The 21,553-nt window shown below is 42.8% G+C and overlaps 1 protein-coding gene across 1 annotated transcript in view; it reads right to left on the reverse strand.

Annotated features, from left to right (window-relative positions):
• LOC148501050 (myosin-binding protein C, fast-type-like) overlaps nucleotides 1-21,257 on the reverse strand; it is a 159,364-nt gene extending 138,107 nt beyond the window's left edge. Inside the window, exons 1-3 of the mRNA XM_088450965.1 lie at nucleotides 21,225-21,257; nucleotides 20,195-20,461; nucleotides 10,707-10,887 (exon numbers count right to left, since the gene is read on the reverse strand). Of these exons, the coding sequence (XP_088307091.1) occupies nucleotides 10,707-10,887; nucleotides 20,195-20,461; nucleotides 21,225-21,257 (481 nt within the window). The remainder of the gene's footprint in view (nucleotides 1-10,706; nucleotides 10,888-20,194; nucleotides 20,462-21,224) is intronic.
• Between the last annotated feature and the right edge of the window lie 296 nt (nucleotides 21,258-21,553).

The following is a 21,553-nucleotide window of genomic DNA, read 5'->3' on the forward strand; positions in this document are numbered from 1 at the left end:
TTTTTTTTTTGGTTTGGAGTGTACTTTGGGGGTTACAGCACCCTTTAACGGTCAAGCCAGCCGGCCCTTTACTTATGACACAGGCGCACGCTTGGCACTACTTTGTTGATGCACGTGCGGCTACTGCGCACACAATTCACAAACACAGAAAATATATTTTTTTTGGTTTGGAGTGTACTTTGGGGGTTACAGCACCCTTTAACGGTCAAGCCAGCCGGCCCTTTACTTATGACACAGGCGCACGCTTGGCACTACTTTGTTGATGCACGTGCGGCTACTGCGCACACAATTCACAAACACAGAAAATATATATTTTTTTGGTTTGGAGTGTACTTTGGGGGTTACAGCACCCTTTAACGGTCAAGCCAGCCGGCCCTTTACTTATGACACAGGCGCACGCTTGGCACTACTTTGTTGATGCACGTGCGGCTACTGCGCACACAATTCACAAACACAGAAAAAATATTATTTTTTTAGCACTTGGGGGGAGCACCCCTGATGGACAGAGCACCCCCTGGACAACACTACAGCACCCCTTTAGGACTGGGACACTGCACAGGACCTTGGAGTGGACACAGCCCCTATGGAGAACTGACTGCACAACACAGTCCAGCCAGCCCCTATGGACTTTGAAGTAGTGGACACAGCCCCTATTAACAACAGCAGCACAGCACAACACAGCCAGCCCCTATGGACTTTGAAGTAGTGGACAACAGCAGCACAGCGCAGCACAGCACAGCACAACACTACTCTGCACTACACTACACTACACTACACTACACAGCCCAGCCAGCCCTAACTCCCACCCTCCCTCTTCACTGTCCACAGCCGAGTGAGAAAATAGCGCCGACGCGGGTACCTTATATAGGATCCAAAACCCGCGAGACTCGGAAGGCAGGATGATGACGTTTTGCCTCGATTTCAGATCCGAGTCAGGCGGGAAAAGTCGAGCCTGACTCGGATCGGCCTCGGATCGGGGGGGCTCGGGGGGGTTCGGATTTCAGAAATCCGAACCCGCTCACCCCTAATTATCATATATAATAATTGATTCCTATTGCCTTAGATGACTGTTAGATCGGGATACTTCACAAAATCATAAGATAGCACAGCAGACAAGACACAGACCATGCCACCTAGACATGTGAACCACAACTTGTCACAAACCATTTTTAACTTTAACCTAATACGTCTATTTGCTTTTGAGTGTTCTCAAATAGACAGGATGTTTTACTAATGTCTGGAGGCTTTTTTTCACATGTCACTGCCCTGTCCTAATCAGTTATAAAAAGTTAGATCAAAACAAACTGAAATATGACCGTACCTTCTTTTTGATTTATAACAACCTATTGTCACCAGAGTATTTAATTTCTTCCTAATCCTTTTGCCAAGCACCTTGCTGAACTCTCAGAATACCCATTGCACTGTATGGGCTCTTCTCGTGGTACAAGGAATGCCAGGCTTTCACGATAATGTCATGTATATCCTATAATAGGAAGATTGGTAATCATCCTGCAGTGTAGGCAATAAATATTATTATATTAATAAATAATATTATTCAACCTCAGCATTTGAAATTATTTTATGGCACAAATGAATAACTACAGTGTGCAGTACTTAAATATTATTTTTGTTGCAACACTTTTTTTCCCGATTAAGACAATGAAAGTCATTTACAAATCGCAAAGAGAACAGATCAGTAATGCTTCTTTATGTGCAGAAGTGTCCCTACTAACTACAGTAGATCATGACCAACTTAAAATTTGAGACAATACTCGTTATTTGTTGATTTACACTTTCTGTTTTTCTGCTAAAATACTGTCTTGTATAGCTTTATGTTAGTCTTTAATTAAGTATGACAATATTTATTACATGTTACTTCTATGTGCCACATTATACTTTTTTATACAAGTTACATTAACAAAACATTAAATTAAATAGAGGCTGCTATAACGAATTATAGTTGGACAAGGTGTGGCAGAGTTGCTTCTGTCAGCAGAGGCTTTTAGGAACATGTCTGGCATACCTACTTATACATCCAAATTTGAGTGATACCCCAATAAACCTTTTATTAATAGACTTCAATACACTTCTTTCATAACACAAAACCATCTCCATTGGTCTAAGGCAGTGGTTACCAAACTTTCATGAGTTACAGCGCCCTAGACTACCAGCACTGTTTTCACGGCACCCCTAGGCCAAAAGGTTTTTTTATTGAGAAATTCAGCAACATTGTTAAATTAAGTCAATTGTAGAGACCTGTCATCCTTAGGGACAGTTATAAGGTGGTGAACAGGGTTGTACTTCGGTTTGTCGACATATTTTGTGATTGGCTTCCACCAGCACTGGGTTTGACTATAAATAGCTTTATTTCGCCCTGGACCACCAGCGCCTAAGGGGTTCCAGTCTATAGATCTACACTAAAAAGGTTGACCATGTCTAGATAGACACCAAATGGCAGACATTTAATAGGTAGGCAGGGACAAAAGATCGACATGTACAAAAGGTTGACATGGATGAAGATAGACAGGTACAAAAGGTCGACAGGGTCAAAATTTTGACAGTGAAATAATTGATAAAAGTGGTCGACACTTTTTTTTTTTTGCTCTTTTAGGTTAGGCACTTAGCGGAGGGTTAAGGTTAGGGTCTAGGAAGGACGATTAGGTTAGGTTTAGGCGCTTACCGGAGGGTTAGGCAATAGGAGGGAGGTTAGGGTGAATATTAGGGATAGAAAAAAACATAAAAATGTGTCAACCTTTTGACCCTGTCGACCTTTTGACCCTGTAGACCTTCTGTACCAGTCTACCTTCATTTATGTTGACATTTTGTGTGTCAACCTTTTGTCCCTGTCGACCTTTTGACTGTCTACCATTTGGGGTCTATCTAGACATTCTCTATCTTTTTACTGTAGAAATTTTATACCAAACCCAGCCCATAGCACCCCTGCAAAGAGTCACAACTTCATGGATTGGTTTGTGAATGGGTTAGTAATATACCAGTTTTATAGAGTATCTGCTACAAGGCTACTTCCCCATAGTCCATGCCCTTTTATTTTCTGAAAATCAGTACTGTTTAGAGTTTCTACAGTTTGGGCTCCTTGACGATTTTATTCACTTACATCTGTAGCGTACTGAAGAGTATTATCAGCCTATTGGCCTTGGGAATTTACCAGATAATTTTTTTGTCAACATATATAGCACGCTAAGCTGCCGAATGATCACGGTAAAGTCGCAGTCACAAAGGGCTACCATAGGTCTGCCAAATTATATCACTTAATATGTGTAGAGGATTTATAGGAAGCTGATTACATCCTACTGACCTTTACTCTCATCACAAGCTTGTCATGAGATCAGAAATTATATTACTTATAAGCATTTCTAATCACTGACACAAGAGAGTAATTCTTAGCACTGTGCACAGTATCACCAGATACTCATCCAGGTTACTGTTGTATCATTTTCACAGTGGGATCAATGATAGAGTTATACAAGTGATGAAAAAAGCTAGAGGCTCAGTAACCTCTGTTATCATCGAAGTAGAAGAGAATAGAGGAGAGGAGAACGTGCTTCCCATTTTGGTTCCCCCCTTCCCACACACCCATTACCCCATCTCCTGGTGCAGCTATGCTCATGGCTGGCAGAGCTAAGAGCTGACAGTAACTCCTATTACTCTGCAGGGCCGTAGCTAGAGTAGTGCGGCCGGTGCCATCGCACAGGGCACCACAGGTCAAGGGGCGCTGTTTGGCCCTGTCAAATTTCTGTTTATTATCATTCTCACTTATAACTTCCTCTTATTTCATTCCCAGCATCTCCTGGTCTCCTCTATCTCTTCCCCATGAGGCAATTCCCCTGTTTTGGGTGCATCATGTCCTTTTGATAAATGAGAGGGGCGCCAATGCTCTTTCTGGCACAGGGCACCAAAAAGTCTAGTTACGGCTCTGTTACTCTGCATATATTAAAGTGATAGGACATCAACCATGGACAACCCTATGGACAGCCATAGAGAATGCATCCTATCTGCTTGAATATGAATAGTTACAATGTAGTTAGAATGAGTTTAGGATTATGACAGTTGTGATAGAGGATTAAAGGACTAGATGTTACGGGGTTGCTAAATAGCAGGTATTGTCCAAATTCAGACTTCCTCATTAAAAGTACAGTTAATTTTTATTCTTTAGAAATATATCCTTGCATTAATATAGTACATTACTTTGTGCAATAATAAAATAAGGGTATCCATGTGCTCTCCTCCTGTACAATAGGCTAACACTTCTCATATCAAGTTAGGGCTCAACTCTTCTATTTGCTCTTACCCATTTGGGCAGGGCCATGTTTACCTTTTGATTTATGTCACGGTATGTAATTTGTTTGCATCGTGAATCGCCCAATATACAGCTTAATGTAGTAAGCGCTTTTCAAATAAAAGATAATAGGTATTACTTAATATCTAATTCTGACATGTAAAACGAAGGCTAAGAACATATACCCCAAACAGAAACAGTTCTGTATAATATGCTACAACTGGATACTTGTAAATCCAGCATAAACCAGTAGAGGTGTTGCCAGCTGTTGGTCTCAGCTCAGTCCAATATGTACCATAGCTGATAAACTCTGGTGGAATTTGCTTTCTATTTGACGATGGAAAGGAGAGGTTCATTCATAGATAAAGCAAAATTCATTCTTACCCTAAGTGTTGTCTATACACAAACTGGCAATTAGATTGGCTTTTCAATGCTCTAGACAATAAAAAGTGAAACCGCTGTAATGGGCTACTCATAGGCAAATGCAGGGGGGGTTCGATTGCTTGGAAACTCCCCATCCCAGCTCACACCATGACCACAACAGCAGTAGTATATAATACAAATATACTAGAGCTGCATGTTTTAAAGAGCTCCTCAGTATCGTAAATGAAATAAATACCACCACCTGTGGATCTTTCAGCATGTGTCAGCCAGTAATGAATACACCTGTCACCAACTAGGAGATCTGGAATACATGCAATGTTAGAGGTGTACTGCTATGGACCATCTATATGGTTAATTATTATTAATACTGTTTAACAAATATTATCAGGTGTATAAGGAGTGCAGTGTGTACATATATGTTCATGGCAGTGCTAGGTTCTTCTACCCCTACCCCAGACTCACAGACTTGTTCTAATGCTCTGAAATAAAAACATTCTGCTCAGGCAGGACGGCCATACTGCCACATCTAATGGCTTACCATGATCGCTGACCCTGTATATGTCAGAATTATGACATACACACTTTGTATGAGGCAGGCTATAGCTGGTTAAGTGCTAATTATGCCCTCTTCATGGACTGACCACACATGCTAAAACCAAGCATTTGGAAACCCCCCCTTACAAATCCTGAATTTCCCCCTGTTACTTGTGGTCAGGCCTAGAGTGTTATTTATGTTTCAGCTCCGTCAGGAGCAAGTTGGCAATCTTTTAACAGGAATTTCATTTGTTAAACACTGGATTATGCGAGATGAAAGATGACTATGGGCCTGATTCACAGTTGGGAATAGAGTACGAGTAACTGTATCTCGGTCAAAACCATGCTGCACTGCAAGTGGGGCAGATGTAAAATGTGCAGAGATGTAGATTTGGGAGGGATGTGTCCAAACTGAGATCTAAATTACAGTGTAAAAATAAAGCTGTCCAGCATATGTGGGCTACATGCAAAAGCAGCCCGTATTTACCCTGCATGCAAAATAAATGTATGTATTTGCTCCTCTTGCTTTGCATCATGGTTTGTCCAGATGCACAGTTACTTGCTAATTCTTACTCTATTCCCAACTCTGAATCAGGCCCTATGTCCCTTACTGAGCTAAAGTGGGCGTGAAGTACTGTATATACAGTACATTTTTCAATACCCTAGGGGAGATTTATCAAATCTTGGAGAGAGATACCATCCCATCAGCATGTATCTGTCATGTTACAGGCTGTGCTAGAAAAATGACAGAAACTGATTCGTTGCTTTGAGCAACTTCTCCACTTTACCTCCAAGATTTGGTAAATCTCCCCTTTGATTTATGCCTTTAAACCTTGCTATAAGCTCTGCCTCCCAAGTATTTCCAGTTTAGTCACGTTATTAGGACCCAATAGTAGATTATCTGCCAGGACATCTGGAGCCATCTGTCCTTCTGTAGACACTGAGTATATAATGTCTTTTAGTTACAATTATCTGCTTCCAGATCTGCTCCCTTCTCTGTGTGAAGTGGCTGTTGAACAGTCTCTGAGTACCGCTGGAAGGAAGCCCAAATTACATTTATAGACATCGCCATCAGGTCCACTGTTTAACTAGTCCAATTTCATCTATACCCTGATCACACTTAATAGGAGGGGAACAGGGGTATATCTAGGGGTCTGAGTGCCCCTGGCAAAGTAATGGACTGGCGCCCCCCATAATTTCTGAATAATTACATTCTGTACTTATAATGCCTCCCCAGCAGCCCCCCTTCTGTCTCCCCAGCCAGCCCCCATGTTTCATTAGCCAGCACCTCTTTTGGTTTCATGAGGCAGCCCCCCTTCTGTCTCCCCATCCATCCCTCTTCTGTCTCCCCAGCATCCCCCTTCTGTCTCTCCAGCCATCCCCTTCTGTCTTTCCAGCCACCCCCCTTCTGTCTCTCCAGCCACCCCCCTTCTGTCTCTCCAGCCACCCCCCTTCTGTCTCCCCAGACATCCCCTTCTGTCTCCCCAGCCATCCTCCTGTGTCCCCAGCTTCACACTTTCTGTCTCCCCAGCCATCCTCCTGTGTCCCCAGCTTCACACCTTCTGTCTCCCCAGCCATCCCCCTTCTGTCTCCCCAGCCATCCCCCTTCTGTCTCCCCAGCCATCCCCCTTCTGTCTCTCCAGCCACCCCCCTTCTGTCTCTCCAGCCACCCCCCTTCTGTCTCCCCAGACATCCCCTTCTGTCTCCCCAGCCATCCTCCTGTGTCCCCAGCTTCACACCTTCTGTATCCCCAGCCATCCCCCTTCTGTCTCCCAAGCCAGCCCCCCTTCTGTCTCTCCAGCCCCTGGCCACTCACATTCAGCCCCCGCTGCCCAAACATACTTACCATATCTTACGTCACGCACGTCTTGTGTAAAAAAACGAAAACCTTAATTCATTGTGACTACCAGGCAGCCGCCAACAGTCGGCAGTGGCTAATCGGCCCTAGACATTTGCCTCGGGTAGGAGGCAGGGGCGTACCCGGGACTTCAGTCCTGGCAGTCCTGTATTGATTCTACCACCTGGCCGTGGATACAACCAGCTGGCGCGCCTCGTCGGCCGGCACCCCTGGCGAGTTCCATCCTGGCTAATGGGTATATACGTCCCTGGAGGGGAGTACTCTGATAGGAGATTCTTGCTGCACTATAGAGTCTTTAACGTTCTTACTGTGTCAGCCCCACATGGTCTTGGATGAAGGCAATAACCTTATTTCACACAGAATATCCTTTCCATACATAGACTCTATATAAGGATTGTGTGGGGGTGAGGGATCTTGCACACTAGAACAGACATACAGTGTTCTTATATCACTTACTGGTATATTATGCTCTTAAGACTATAGCTATTCTTCTGAGCCACATACGATTTCTTATCAGTCAGTTCTGAACTGATGTTATATAACCTTGCATAAAATGAGTAGGTATGGCCCCAGCTTGTAATATTATAAAATAAGGACCCACTAAAACATGTTCCTCTGACAGTTTGGTCTGAATTGCTGGGAAAATGTATTCTATGCTCCTAAGGGGATGCTGTCATAATCCCGACCGCGGGGATTCCGGCACCTGTCAGAATCCCGGCACCGGCATTCCGACCGCAGGAATCCTGAAGTTAAAGAGGGGGTTAGGGGGAGGATTAGCGTTAGGGGTTAGTGCAGTGGTTCCCAAACTGTGTGCCGCGGCACCCTGGGGACACTTGCAGTGGTTCCTCAGGTTGGTGGTCCAGCACCAAAGCAAATTCTTTATGGTCAATGTAATTAAAATATGTGCACAAACAGAGGCACAAACCTGTCCGCCACTATATAACCAAACCTAAGGATGACCGGAAAGTACAATTTACTTCATTACATTTTTCTCTGAATTTCTCAATAACAAACTTTTAGCTGAGAGGTGCCGTGAAAATAATGCTGATACACTAGGGCGCCGTGATTCAAAAAAGTTTGGGAACCACTGGGTTAGGCACTAGCGGGATGGTTAGAGTTAGGCACTAAGGGGGAGGGTTAGGTTTAGGGTGCGGGAGGAGGAGGTTAGGTTTAAGTACTGGGGAGGGAGTGTTAGGGTAAGGAGAGGGGGAGGGTTAGGATACCGATCAACAAGTGTTGGTATCCTAAACCTGTTCGGATGTCGGTGTTTCGTTCTTCTAACCGCCAGGATCCCGAGCGCAGGTATTCCCATACCCAACCCATTCTAAGTCATGTCTTTATATCGTCAGGCAAAGATCTTTATATTCATTGCCCTAAAACATAAGACAGATCTTCCGTGCATTCTGTTTTGCATCATATCCCAGAGCACAAAAAATAAACAATTGTGTCTAATACAAAACAAAACTAGATATCCGAAAACACAGAAGAAAGCTAGATTGAAAAAATAAAATAAAAGTAATTTATCTTGCAAAGTTTGCAGGAGGAAGCACATAAGCCAGTACATTAAGGACATTGGGAGGTGATATCAGTTTATATCACATTTGCCCAAAAGCATTGGTCCCCAAACTTGGTCCTCAAGGCACCCTAACTGTCCAAGTTTCAAGGCTATACCTGTTTAAGCACAGGTGACTTCATTAGTACTTCATTAAGTTTGATTATAGCTTTGGTGCACAAGAATGGATATCCTTAAAACGTGGACTGTTATGGTGCTTTGAGGACCGAGTTTGGGAAACCCAAAAACAAACAAAACTGCATTGTAGTTATTGCGTTTTGCCGTCTTGGAAAGAGTTGAGATGTCTCCAATAATCCATCAACCATCACTACCAGACTCACAGCATTTGTGCTATACAGCTAGCACTCATGTGAAACTCTATAAGGCGTCGTACTAATATTCTTTTAAATAGGAATACTGCCAAGATCTTGGTTTATTTTTAGCTTTAAAAACATAAATGCAAAGGCATGTGCAATTGATTGATGATGAAAGTATTGCGGATATACAGTACTGACATGAGACTAACAATTATTCTTTAGGCAGATAAGGAAATGACAGATTGTATGTTGTCCCAGACCTGACTAACTGTAAGCACTCCTGAAGTTATACTACCCAGCCAGTAGTCTGAAATGTACAGGACATCCATCTCTACTATAGATGAGACAAGTACTGGCAGTTCTGTTTTTATAATATATAATTTTTAATTGGTATATTAGAAGCAAATATTGTGACAACAAATAAGTTACTATTACAAATTATGACATTACGTGCAACTAAAAGGAATAACAAAAAAATCTAACTTTTAACCCCCTTTGAAGCTCTGTTAAATCTACTTAAACAAATCATAAACATATGAATGCACTCATAAATGTATACTGATTCTTATAGCAATGAAATCCCCGGGACAGAGTTTTATGTGTTAAAGTAAAAATATATAATATAGTAAGATAATTGGGAAAAGGACATTTTCTATTTCATCTGCAAAAAGTGCAAACATTACTTTATTATATATAACACAACTCTTTGAGATGCAATGCGATCAGGTCTAGTAATGGAAACATCATGAAACATCATTATTGCAATATCCCAGCACTTTCACCTTGCCTGTTTATTACTATAGCAAGTACATGCATGATCCACAGAAAATGCTGCACATAGTTGCGTCAGTAACTTGGATGGAGTTTAAAAGATCTAAATTTAGCTTCTGGATTTAGTAAAAGAGACCGCAACTCAGTTTTATTGAAGCGTTTGATAAAAAGTATCTGTAACATTGGAGTAATTCTATAGCTCCCATGCCAGCATCCAGCAGCTGTCACAATGGAACGCTAGCTCACTTGTTGTTACTGTGTTTTTGTGTAGTATACTGTACATTAAATGTTGTCTTATCATACAGAAGTGTAAACTAAGAAAAGTGGATTATAGGGGGTATATTTACTAAAGTGCGGGTTTTAAGAAGTTTAGATGTTGCCCATAGCAACCAATCAGATTCTAGCTATTATCTTCTAGAAGGTGTTAAATGAATGTTAAGTAGAATCTGATTGGTTGATATGGGCAACATCTCCACTTCTAAAAACCTGCACTTTAGTAAATATACCTCTTTTAAATGTCTAGCAAAACAGGGTGACATCAAACTGATATGTAGAAGAAGATTATCATAAGACATATTACCGAGTCTCTTAGTAGATTTCTATTTTGCTTAGTGTCTATTTTAAATTCCATTATAAATAAGCAAAATGGCATTCTGTGATTATAAAATATGCAATGGTATGTGCTAAGAAGAGCTAGGCAATGCATTGCTGGAACATCACTGATGTGAGGCTCCTGCACAGGTTGGAACAATGAAAAGCAGAGCCTGTTAAGTTGAGTCTTTGGCATTTGATGAACAACCAACATATATATTGTTATAAAACACTATATAAGGTACATTAATTTACATTTTTAACTTAATTAGCCCAGGTGCTTCCCATTTGTTTCAGTTTTTTCATCTTATTAACTAATAAATGTTATTAATCCTTAAATAATATTTTCTCTCCTACTGAACTATTCTCCAATCAGAGAGCACACGGGAGACACTGTCCTACCCGGTTTCGCTGGTTCAGGCATGGTTGTGTCACCCTCTTCTTGGGTCCAGGCACAATCTCCCTCTTGAAGGTTCTGCTTGTCTCTATAAAGACAGTCTCTCCACTCCTGGGAGACGTTGATAAATGTCACCTGACCCCCTGGCACTGGTTGGCAAATTCCTAAGACGTTCCATAAACTTCCCTAAAACTGTTGAAGGGGGGGATTCATGCCCTGGCCTTAATAGTATCAAGCAGTGAAGGGATTGGATCTGATTTTGTTCACAAAAGTTGTAATAGGCTCCCAGCTGATCTGAACAGTTATTAGTGTGATAGAGGAACCAGCTGCTCTTACATGTAAACTTGGTGAGACGGAGAGTGAGGAGGGGGGATGTAAGCTGCAGTTTTCCTGGTGGGTCAAAAGTGTCCATTAAAAACAAATTCCTCTTTTGCAAAACATCCCCTATGCTGATTGGTTTGGAATAAACTTTGAAATCAGGCAGGAAGTTTTTGGACACAGGATAGCAATATAAGTCATATTTTCCAAATTATTTTTCATTTAATAAAACAGGATCACTACACAAATGCTAGAGCTGGAACACCCACTTTTTATTCTTTAATACTTTCATTTTGCTAGATATATACAGCTTTGTATTAGTGAGGAATAAGCACCGACAACTGTTTCATCTGGGATTTTGCCTTTGTTAAAATTCTTTACTAGTATCCATTAATTAGCAGAACTGCAATGACAAACTATGTGTTTATCCATATGTCATAGTTATTTTGGATTAGCCCAAACATAATTATATGTTAAATACCAAGCAATGATGCTGGGCACATCTTTCATCTCTCGTGTCTCTTAATAATAGACCCTGTATAGGCCTCAAATGCGCTAACAGTGCCAAAAGGTAACATGAATTGCACTATTTGCAAGCTACAAATGTGTCCGTATGAAAATAATTACAGTATTAGTCTTGATCATAGGCAAAACTAGAGATCTGTTAATGGGTGGTCCCAGTATTACCACTGTCAGAAAGAATATGTGTTACTGTTTCTTGACTGTTTGCCACACAGTCGTATGACCAATAGTTATGCAATGCAATATATAGTGTTCCCAGTAGACTGGGGGCAGGGCACTCAGATTCGTGTCAGGCTCCTATGCACTCGCCGAAGGAACGCGGCCGATCAGCGTGGGGATGTGGTTTTTGTGATGCATCCCCAATTCCTCACTCTTGGTAGTGTGTCCAGCACCAAGTGTGACAAACTGGTGCTGGGCTTCCCCCAAACTCCCCCCTCACTGTGAATAGATGCCGTGCACAACTGCATCTCTTCATCCGGCAGCGATTGGACATTACGGCTATTCCCACCTGAGGGACACTGTGGCCCGCAGATAGGGATGGCACAGGGCAGGCTGCTTAGAGGGGCGCCACTATAAAGGCAGGACACATTTTGCCACTTTAAAATCAGGCAGAGCGTGGTGCCCATCTAAAACAGCCTAGTGGGAACACTAAATGTAGTTTTCTTGATTTCTCATTAATTACAGATAATGTTCATGCCAGAGCCGGAGAGGGGCAGGGTGGCTGGCATGAAAATGAACACCATTGTGTGAACCCAAAAAAAAGAGTTGTGCTCCTTCGGAAAGGGAGCATGTTTTAAGATGCACCCTCTTTTCATCACTGTAGGGGGCATGCCCAGCACTCGCGAAGATGCTGGGCAGTCCCAAGGCTTTCTCTGTAGAGTGAAAGCTGCTATACACATGCCCAGCAATGCCCCTTACACAGTAGGCTACATATTAATGCCATTTACACATTATGCCACACAGTAATGCCTCTAATAACATAACGCCACAAACAGCTATGCCCCTTATAACATTATGCCAAACATAGTAATGCCCCTTACAACATAATGCCACACAGTAATGCCCCTTACACATTATACCACACAAGGTAATGCCCCTTACATATTATGCCACACACAGTAATGTCCCTTACACATTATGCCACACAGTAATGCCTCTCACACATTATGCCCCCCCCCCCTCATATCCCTCCAGCAGCCTCTAAAGCTGGGTACACATTAGATGACAAATTGGATGATTTGTCGTTTCGAGGTGAATCAGAATGACAAATCGTCCACATCGTCCAGTGTGCACACACTATTGCGCAATGCCATGTTTAGTTTATCATATCTTCAGATCTGCTTGAAGTGCAGGCCAATCTGAAGACTCAAGGAACAACACCATGGTTCTGGATGTGGCGGGGAAATAATATATCGGGTAGTCGTACACCAGATTGTGCAGTATGTATGGACCGCCCAATATATTGTGCTGTCGCATCTGCCACTGCTGTATACACACATCATCTAGTGTGTACCCAGCTTTAAGGTGGGTACACACTTGCCAACAGCCCGATGCGACAGGCGATGGTGCCAATGAGTGATATATCGAGCGGGTGGTACACACTGTACAATCAGGTGACCGGCCACCCGATATGACGTTCACCGGCACCATTGAGCTTGTCGGCGTCAGCAGCTGGGTCAATGACCCCGATGTCGGCACGCATAGTGAGTACATACGAGACAATGTGCTCGATATGGTGGCCCGATCCAAGGAATGAGATGATGTATCGTCTAGTGTGACCATTTTATATTAGTGTGAAAAATTTGTAATAAAAAAAAAAAAAATGATTAAAAATAAGGGTTCTCGCCATTACACACTAACAAGCTACATGCAAAGCACGGCCCCTCCCCTTTCCCCCCAAGCTGCAGCCAGAAACATTGCCCTACTACCTGGGGATGGGGACACGAAAGTTCTCTGACGGTCTAACCCCCTCTCCTTTTCTTTTACAGACTGGCTGGCAATGCCTCCTGGCTGATGTCGCTCCCTATCAGGATGCCCTCTTGGCATTGCTGCACAGCACCTCCACTTGTAAGCTCTTCACAGCAATGCTAGCGCGCACGGCCAGGCGTCATGACGTCACATTGCACTTGTGCAGCAGTATCGGATGACGTATCCCATTGGTGTTAACGCAGGGGAGGCGGAGCTGGGGAGCAAGATGGTCCTTCCGGTCATGTGCGGGAAATGCAGTGCAGTTAGGGCCTGATTCAGAGCCGGACGCAATTAGCGCTCGCTCGTCCTGAAAATAGGGGTGGCTATTCAAATGAACCGTTCGCTGTTTGCGGTCTGTTCACGCCTCTAGGTCTGAGCGAGCGAACAAAACATGCGGTCGTTTTTTGGGAAACTACGCCCCCTGGCCGCTCGCATCCTACGTCATGTCCGCTATTTATTAGATTAATTGAGTACATCGAACAGGGTATGAGCTGCTTGCTATTCTTGTGGTTGGTTTTTGCTACCACAATTTTGCGAGCAGTTCTGGCTAAAAAAAAACCCAGTGACGTGGTCAATGACGCTGCTGTTTTAATTATGCATACCCATAAAACGCCCGTTTTGACCTTTAAGCACGCCTGCGATCGGATGTCCACTCCCCGTTTTCAAGCACCTTCCCCTGGTACCACCCACATACGCCTCATCCTGTCACTCAATTTATCAGGCATTCGCTATTTTGCGAGCACATGAATTTCGGCCACACTTACTGGTTCGCGCATGCGTATAACGATCCGTACGCATTCGCAGTTGGGCAAACATCGCTCGGAGCGAACGAGCTGCCGCTTACGAGTGGCTCTGAATCAGGCCCTTAATGCGCTCCTGACCGGGCAGCCGTTAATTACATTCAAAAATATGCGAATCAGCAGCGGATTGGGGAACAATGCTAATAGGTGGTCCGGTGCACCCCGGGACCACCCCTAAGTTTCGTCTATGGTCTTGATAACATGACTAATAATTGAAATGTTCCTAGCAAACTTACATTCAAGCTCCAATGTGCATAAATGTACCTGCTTACCCAGATGCCTTTGCACATCCCTTGTATATTTTGCCCACAATTCCTCTGTACAAAGGCGCTAATGTTAAAGTTGTCAGAAAACACTGCCTACCTTCCCATTGGGCTCCTATCTTTTTCAGTTTTACAGTTTGTGGTTTCTTTGCATTAATTGCTTGTTTGAGCCATTACAAGATTTTTAAAACTATAAGGGAGAATGGAAAACTGTGCAATGCATATAATGTTTCACAATGCACTTCTCTGCCCACTGCACGTGTACATACTGTAGTTGCATGTCTACATCCCAATTTCGGAGGATATGCAGGACCAGCATTTTGTAATGAGATATGGGCAGTTGCACAGGGCCTCAAGCCACTTAGGGTGGAGGGACGGCCAGGAGGCTGATATTGGCTGCTGGAATAACTTTGGAATGCTGGAAAGGCTGACAACATTTCATACAAACATAAACTATCTACAAATCCTAAATCTAAGCGAGAGTAAGACACATTCAACAGCTCAGGAAAGGCTCATTTAAAACATCATTAATATTAAACGCAAAGCCTGGCATGTTTTACATTTATTATTATCAGCGTTTTGTTTTATACTGGCAAATCGTCTGACTATCAGCAGCTGTGAAAAGCCGCTATCCCTTGGATTTTTACCTGTGCTTTGTAAGTTACCCATAGAGACTGATACCCCTTTACACGTGAACGTGCATCAACCCGGGATTTGTGTCGGTGTAAATGGATCAACCCGGGTCCAGTGACCCGGGGATCCGACCCGGCCGGCTTGCAGGGTTGAGCACGGGTTATTCCCATGTCACCCTGCAGTGTAAACGGCACGACTTGGGTCACGATGACCCGGGTCGTGCCACATGCCGTCCGATTGGCCGACTTCGGTGGCGCTTGGAGATGACATCATCTCCAAGCGTCCACTGCCGGGCCGACCAGAACGGAACAGCGCAGACCCGGCTCCGGTGTGAACTGTGCTGACCCGGGTGTAAAAGGGGGTCTGTCCCGGGTCTGATCCGGCTTGGAAACGTATTCCAAATCCCGGATCAGACCCGGGACTTTGGTGTAAAAGGGGTATTAGAAAGTAGCATGACATTCAACAAAATGCATCTAGGAATCAACTTCTTAATGATTTTACCAGTAAATTAGGCTTTTCTAACATTCACAGAAAAATAAAACACCAATTTGCGCTCCTTTACAACACATATTTTTAATTAATAGTTGCAATTTAATCCAATATTTTTTTTGTTATTTTCCTTTTTTTTTTTTTGTTATTAGAGTTGTTTCTATTTTACATTTGGTGCAAATAGTGCAAGGTTACAGTACTATGCATCCAAATGTAACTACAGCAGATAATGATTGATGATAACAACTGTTACTGAATTACATTTTCTCATCTGCCAGTAACTTACATCAGATCCTTCTGCAAAAAAAAAATAATAATGACTTAATAGACTGTTAATACTATGTTATTGCCGGACTATGCAAGTTTCTTTTTTATTTAATCCAGATCTAATCTTCTGTCTAACCACTTACTAGTAGTTGATGGCGCCTTAGTTTTTTTCCAGTGAGCCTCGTGTTATGTTAAAGATCTTGTAGATGAAAAAATAGGACTGGTCAAAGTACAGATGTGTCCACATACATCTTATCTCCGTATGCTGCAATTCACGTTAAACAAAACGCGCGAGCATCGTGCGTCTCTGTGGCGCCGAGCATATTTTCACCTTTGAATGCATCTTATTCGCACAGTGATGCAGATAGGACGCACAAGCAGCTTCTGTTGAATAAAATGATATTCGGCATGCCTCTATTCTGTGTGCGAAAAGAAACCCTTTTATAGGACTAAGCACGCTGAATTGAATAGCTCCTGGAACTCCTTCCCGACGCTACTTGCCGATGCTGGGTCCGATTGGAGAAGGGATGGGGGAAGGGACATGTCATGCTGCATACTGCAGTATGACATCGTAAGCGACATCTCCCATCAGCCTTGCAGTAGAGCCAATGGGGGGATGACACTAAAGGTGCCTACACACATAGCGATATTCTGGCGATCCGACATCGTGTACGATTTCCCATGAACTCTTCCCGGGAGCTCCCCGGCAGTCGTGAGCATGATTAGGTTAAAATAGCTGCCAATTTGAATCACGATTTCACGATCTATCGTGAATCGTGTCGGAAGTCCAAATCGTGAGATCGTGCCCGATAGATCATGAGTTTACCAAACAACACACGAGGATCCTCACGATTGGTGGGAAATTTAAATAATGCGCCATTTTAACCCTGTGCACATTCTGCTCTGCTACTAGTGAGGCTAGGTGTATACCTGCTGAGCCCTGTACATTGCTACTGTGCTCTGCTTTGCATTTGACTTGTCTTTTACAAAGTGTCTTTTACCTGCAAGTGTGTGCTACCTGCATTCTATCCTGTTCCTGAATTCTGTGCTGATGCATCCCTATCAGTATAAAGTGTTGGTCGTCCAAGATGGGGTCAAGGTGATCCAGGAGAGGACCCAGCGAAGGAGGAGAAGAGCATGCTGGACCAAGGAGTGGCTGCTGCAAGGGGATACTCGCTCTCACATGTCCCTGCTGATGGAGATCAAGGATAACAACCCGGACGACTAACCGCAACTATCTGCGCATGGATGACGCCACTTTCCAGGACTTATTGCGTATGGTGACCCCCCACATCCGGAGGTAGGACACAAAGTGGCGGAGGGCAATCCCTGCTGAAGAGAGACTGGTGGCTACCCTGAGGTACCTGGCTACAGGAAGGTCACTAGAAGACCTGAAGTTTGGGACCCTCATCTCCCCTCAGTCCTTGGGCGTAATCATCCCAGAGACCTGCAAGACTATTGTTAAAGTGCTGCAGTGCCAGTATTGCAAGGTAAAAACAAAAAAACACACTGCACATTTGTTTCTTGTGAAAGAATTTTTTATTTATTTATTTATTTTTTAACTCTTTATATAACTGTGTTGTCAAGCAAAAGACTGCATAAACAAGGCTGTGCCAACAACACTGCACAGTATTAAATAAGTTTTTTTGTGTTTTTTATTAATATATCAATTTCACATTATGTATATAAAATGTTGAAAACAGCATTATCACCAAATTTTATCAATCCCTATAGGTAGGCTGCTGTATGTTATACTGTAGGGGTCAGTTTGAACAGGCCAATACACACATGGCACAAGTACAGATTGTGGCCCCAGATTCCATTAATCTGTACTTGCACCATGTGTGTAGTGACCTTGTCCAATCAGCATCATCACCACCGTATACCATACAGCACCTATTCTGAGTGATAAAATTTGGTGATAGTACAGGCAACAATAATAAAAAAAAATACCTAAAAATTACAAGTAATGGGGCAAATCTTCCTCTGACTCCAGCAGAGCACTATAAATGGTCTGGCTTGTGGGTGGGGTATCGGGTGGGGGAGTAACCTCCAACTGGGCTGGGGGGGCCTCACATATGCGGTTGGGGCAGGCGAATATAGAAGTGGGTCTGCAATGTAAGTTGAGTGATCAAATTAATAGCTCAATAACAAGCCTGTGGACATTTTTCTTAGTTGGGTCATCCATTTTTCGCATTCTACTGTTAATATGCACTGTGAAATCGTCAATGTCATCCGGCGGTTTCTAAAGGATGCGTTCTGCTTGTTGGAGAAATATGTCCTACTGTTCTGAGTACTGCTGCTGCTTTTTCCCCTGTTTTTTTTTTATTTTGTTGGGGAGGTGCGGAACATGATGGGGGGGGGGCAATAGGGAAGAATTTTCCACCTTGCTGTTCCTGATCAAACTTAGGTTTCAGCGTGGAGGACATATCAGGCTCTTGGGTGGGAGTCTATATAGGAAAAAAAATGGAGAAAAAATATTATAGTCATGTTTTAACCCACTCCTCCACCGTGGAGGAGTGGAAGAGCATCGCTGAACAGGTTGAACAATGTTGGAATTTCCCTAACTGCGGAGGAGCCATCGATGGAAAACACATCTGCATCAACCCACCTGCCAATACCGGATCATATTACTACAACTACAAAGGCTTCTTCAGCATCGTTCTCATGGCAGTGGTGAATGCCAACTACGAATTTTTGTTTGTGGATGTTGGCAAGAATGGCCGTGGTTCGGATGGTGGGTCCTTCAAAACAGACGGCATTCTACCAGAGACTCACCAACAAAAATAGAAAGTATGGTGGTCGCTCCCATCAGCTTAATGATATTGCTCAGGTGCTTGTAAAGGGCGGGGTTTATACTGAATGCTAATATTGCTGCAGTGTGCTGGAGGGAATCTTCTTCTGTGGTTCAGTATAAACCCCGCCCTTTACAAGCACCTGTGCAATATCATTAAGCTGATGGGAGCGACCACCATACTTTCTATTTGCAGTTCTGAGAGGCATGAAAGGAGCCAGCATTGGGAGGATGTGCTGGTCCGCATAGTGCCATTTGGAGGTTTTTGGGGTACCTCCTAGGTGAGTCAGCTCTGTTTATACATGTGCTTTTATCATGCAGTACATTAATTGTAATTATATGACCCAGAGTGGGTGCTACTATTTTGTAGCAATAATTAGTTTGGGGTGAGCGTTTGGGCGTGGGGCCCCCGGAGTGGCTCTGGCTGGGCCTTTTTCAGGGCATCACCACTTAATTCACATAGATATTTTTTCATCACCTTTCCATTCGTTTGTTTATTATTTATGTAATTTTAATTCTTTCTTATTATATTAACAGTTATTGATTATCTTGACACATCTACACTTTACACTTCACTATCACCTTTATTCCATTTTTTGTGTGATGCTCTGGGAGTGGTCCTTGGCTGGGTTCTTTTGGGCTGCTCTGCGCCTCGAACATGAACCCCTTAATGTTAGGGACACCGGTATAGAGGAGCCTTGACGCTGGCCCGGCGCTTAATCATATATTTGCAAATGTATGCAACCAATACCTCTGAATTTCTATTATCATGTAGGATTCAAGTATTTTTGCTAATATTGCTGTAGTGTGCTGGAGGGAATCTTCTTCTGTGACACACCAACAAAACCCTCAACTTGCCATCACTGGACGAGACACAGCACGGCTTAAATTATGTTTTTGTTGCAGACGAGGCTTTTGCATTACATGAACATGTAATGAAGCCATTTGCACAGAGGGGCCTGACCAGACAGAAGAGGATCTACAACTACCGTCTATCCCGTGCATGGCGCATTGTGAAAAATGCATTTGGAATACTCAGCAACCGGTACCGCATTTTCCACATTACCATAAACCTACTTGTGGACAATATAGACTGGGTCATGATGGCATGCTGTGTGCTGCATAACTTTCTGTGAAGAAAAACTACCCAACGAGGACCAGTCACAGCTAGACCAGAAGATGTAGGCCATCCGGAGGAGATTGCCCAGTTTACATCAGTGTCTGCACCACCAATTTCAACAACATCAACCGCACGTGCCAAAGAAGTGATGGAGGAGTATATGGCCTATTTCAATGGACCAGGTGCGGTGCCATGGCAGGAAGACTGTCTGTGAACTAACTGACTACAGTGGACATTTGGGATTATTCTAAAAAAAAAAAGATTTTGGTTAATGAACTGTGTTGCAATTTAACAAAATTTCCTCAGACGGTTCACTCACTTCTGCTGCCTCCTCTTCTCCCTCTTGCTTGGCCATCAGGATGACAGACTGGCGTTGTGGCTCCTGATTGCTGATGAAACTTATCAAATTATAGTACCACAATGTTGGATGATACACATCGTCGGTGCCTGCTCCGGACCTTTTTGAATCGTCCACTTTCTTCTTCTCCGTGATGTAGACCGTATGCAGTTTCTGGATTTTGTGGTGGACTGTTTTTAGGTCAGCATCCGTAATTAACTTTTTAGTGTACTCCAACAACAACTCAAGCTGCCAATTTCTGAAACTTATTATGGTATTGTCTACAGCTTATCTGCCATAGACATTCTTTTGACTGTAGGATCTCAAGGAATCCAGTCACAAACTCGTGCTCACTATCCATAGACATTCCTAGGAAGAACAAAAAATAAGGACATATAAATACCTAATGTGTATTTATTAGTATTGTAATTTTTTTCTATACAGATATGTAATGTGTTTTCATTTGTATTGTATTTTTTTTTTACAGGAATGTAATGTGTATTTATTTGTATTGTAATGTTTTGCTTTTTTACAGGAATGTAATGTGTTTTTATTTGTATTTTAATGTTTTATTTTACAGAATTGTAATGCGTTTTTATTTGTATTTTAATTTGTTTTTTACAGGTTTTTAATATATTTCTATGTATGTAATAAATTTGTTTATGTTGTTGCAATACATTTGTTTATGATGTTATATTACAACATCATAAACAAATATATTACAGCAACATAAACAAAGATAATATATTTGATTATACTGTTGAAATACATTTTATGTTGTAATAAAATTGATTATGTTGTTGAAAAGTATTTGTTTATCTTGTAATATATTTGTTTTTGAAATTTATATATATTTGGAGTGTTTTCTAGTTATTTATTAGGTAGCTCGTGACCTTACGGGGGGCGGTGGCTGGGTCATGCATTTATAGGTGGGTGGCACACATTGATGGGTAGGTGGGTGGCACACATTGGTGGGCATGGGAGGTTAATGCATGACCCAGCCACCACTCACCTTATTCTGGTGGGCGGTGGCTAGGTCATGCATTTATAGGTGGGTGGCACACATTGGTGGGTAGGTGGGTGGCACACATTGGTGGGCAGTGGGATTGCATTAATACAGTACCAATACTCACCAAAGTGCTGAAATCCAGACTTTAGTGTGCAGGCTCCTAATCATGCTTCCTTCTCCTTCTATCCACAATGCTGCACAAGATGGAGGATGAGCGTGTACAGGGTCCTGTCTGTCAAATTCCGCGATGTACAATGAATTGTGAGATACATCGTGAGTAAAAAGTACTCACGATCGGCACCACATCATGTCCCAGATTGGCAAATCTGCCC

The sequence above is a fragment of the Taudactylus pleione genome, unplaced genomic scaffold, assembly GCF_031769625.1.
Source record: "Taudactylus pleione unplaced genomic scaffold, aTauple2 ptg000535l, whole genome shotgun sequence".
NCBI lineage: Eukaryota > Metazoa > Chordata > Amphibia > Anura > Myobatrachidae > Taudactylus > Taudactylus pleione.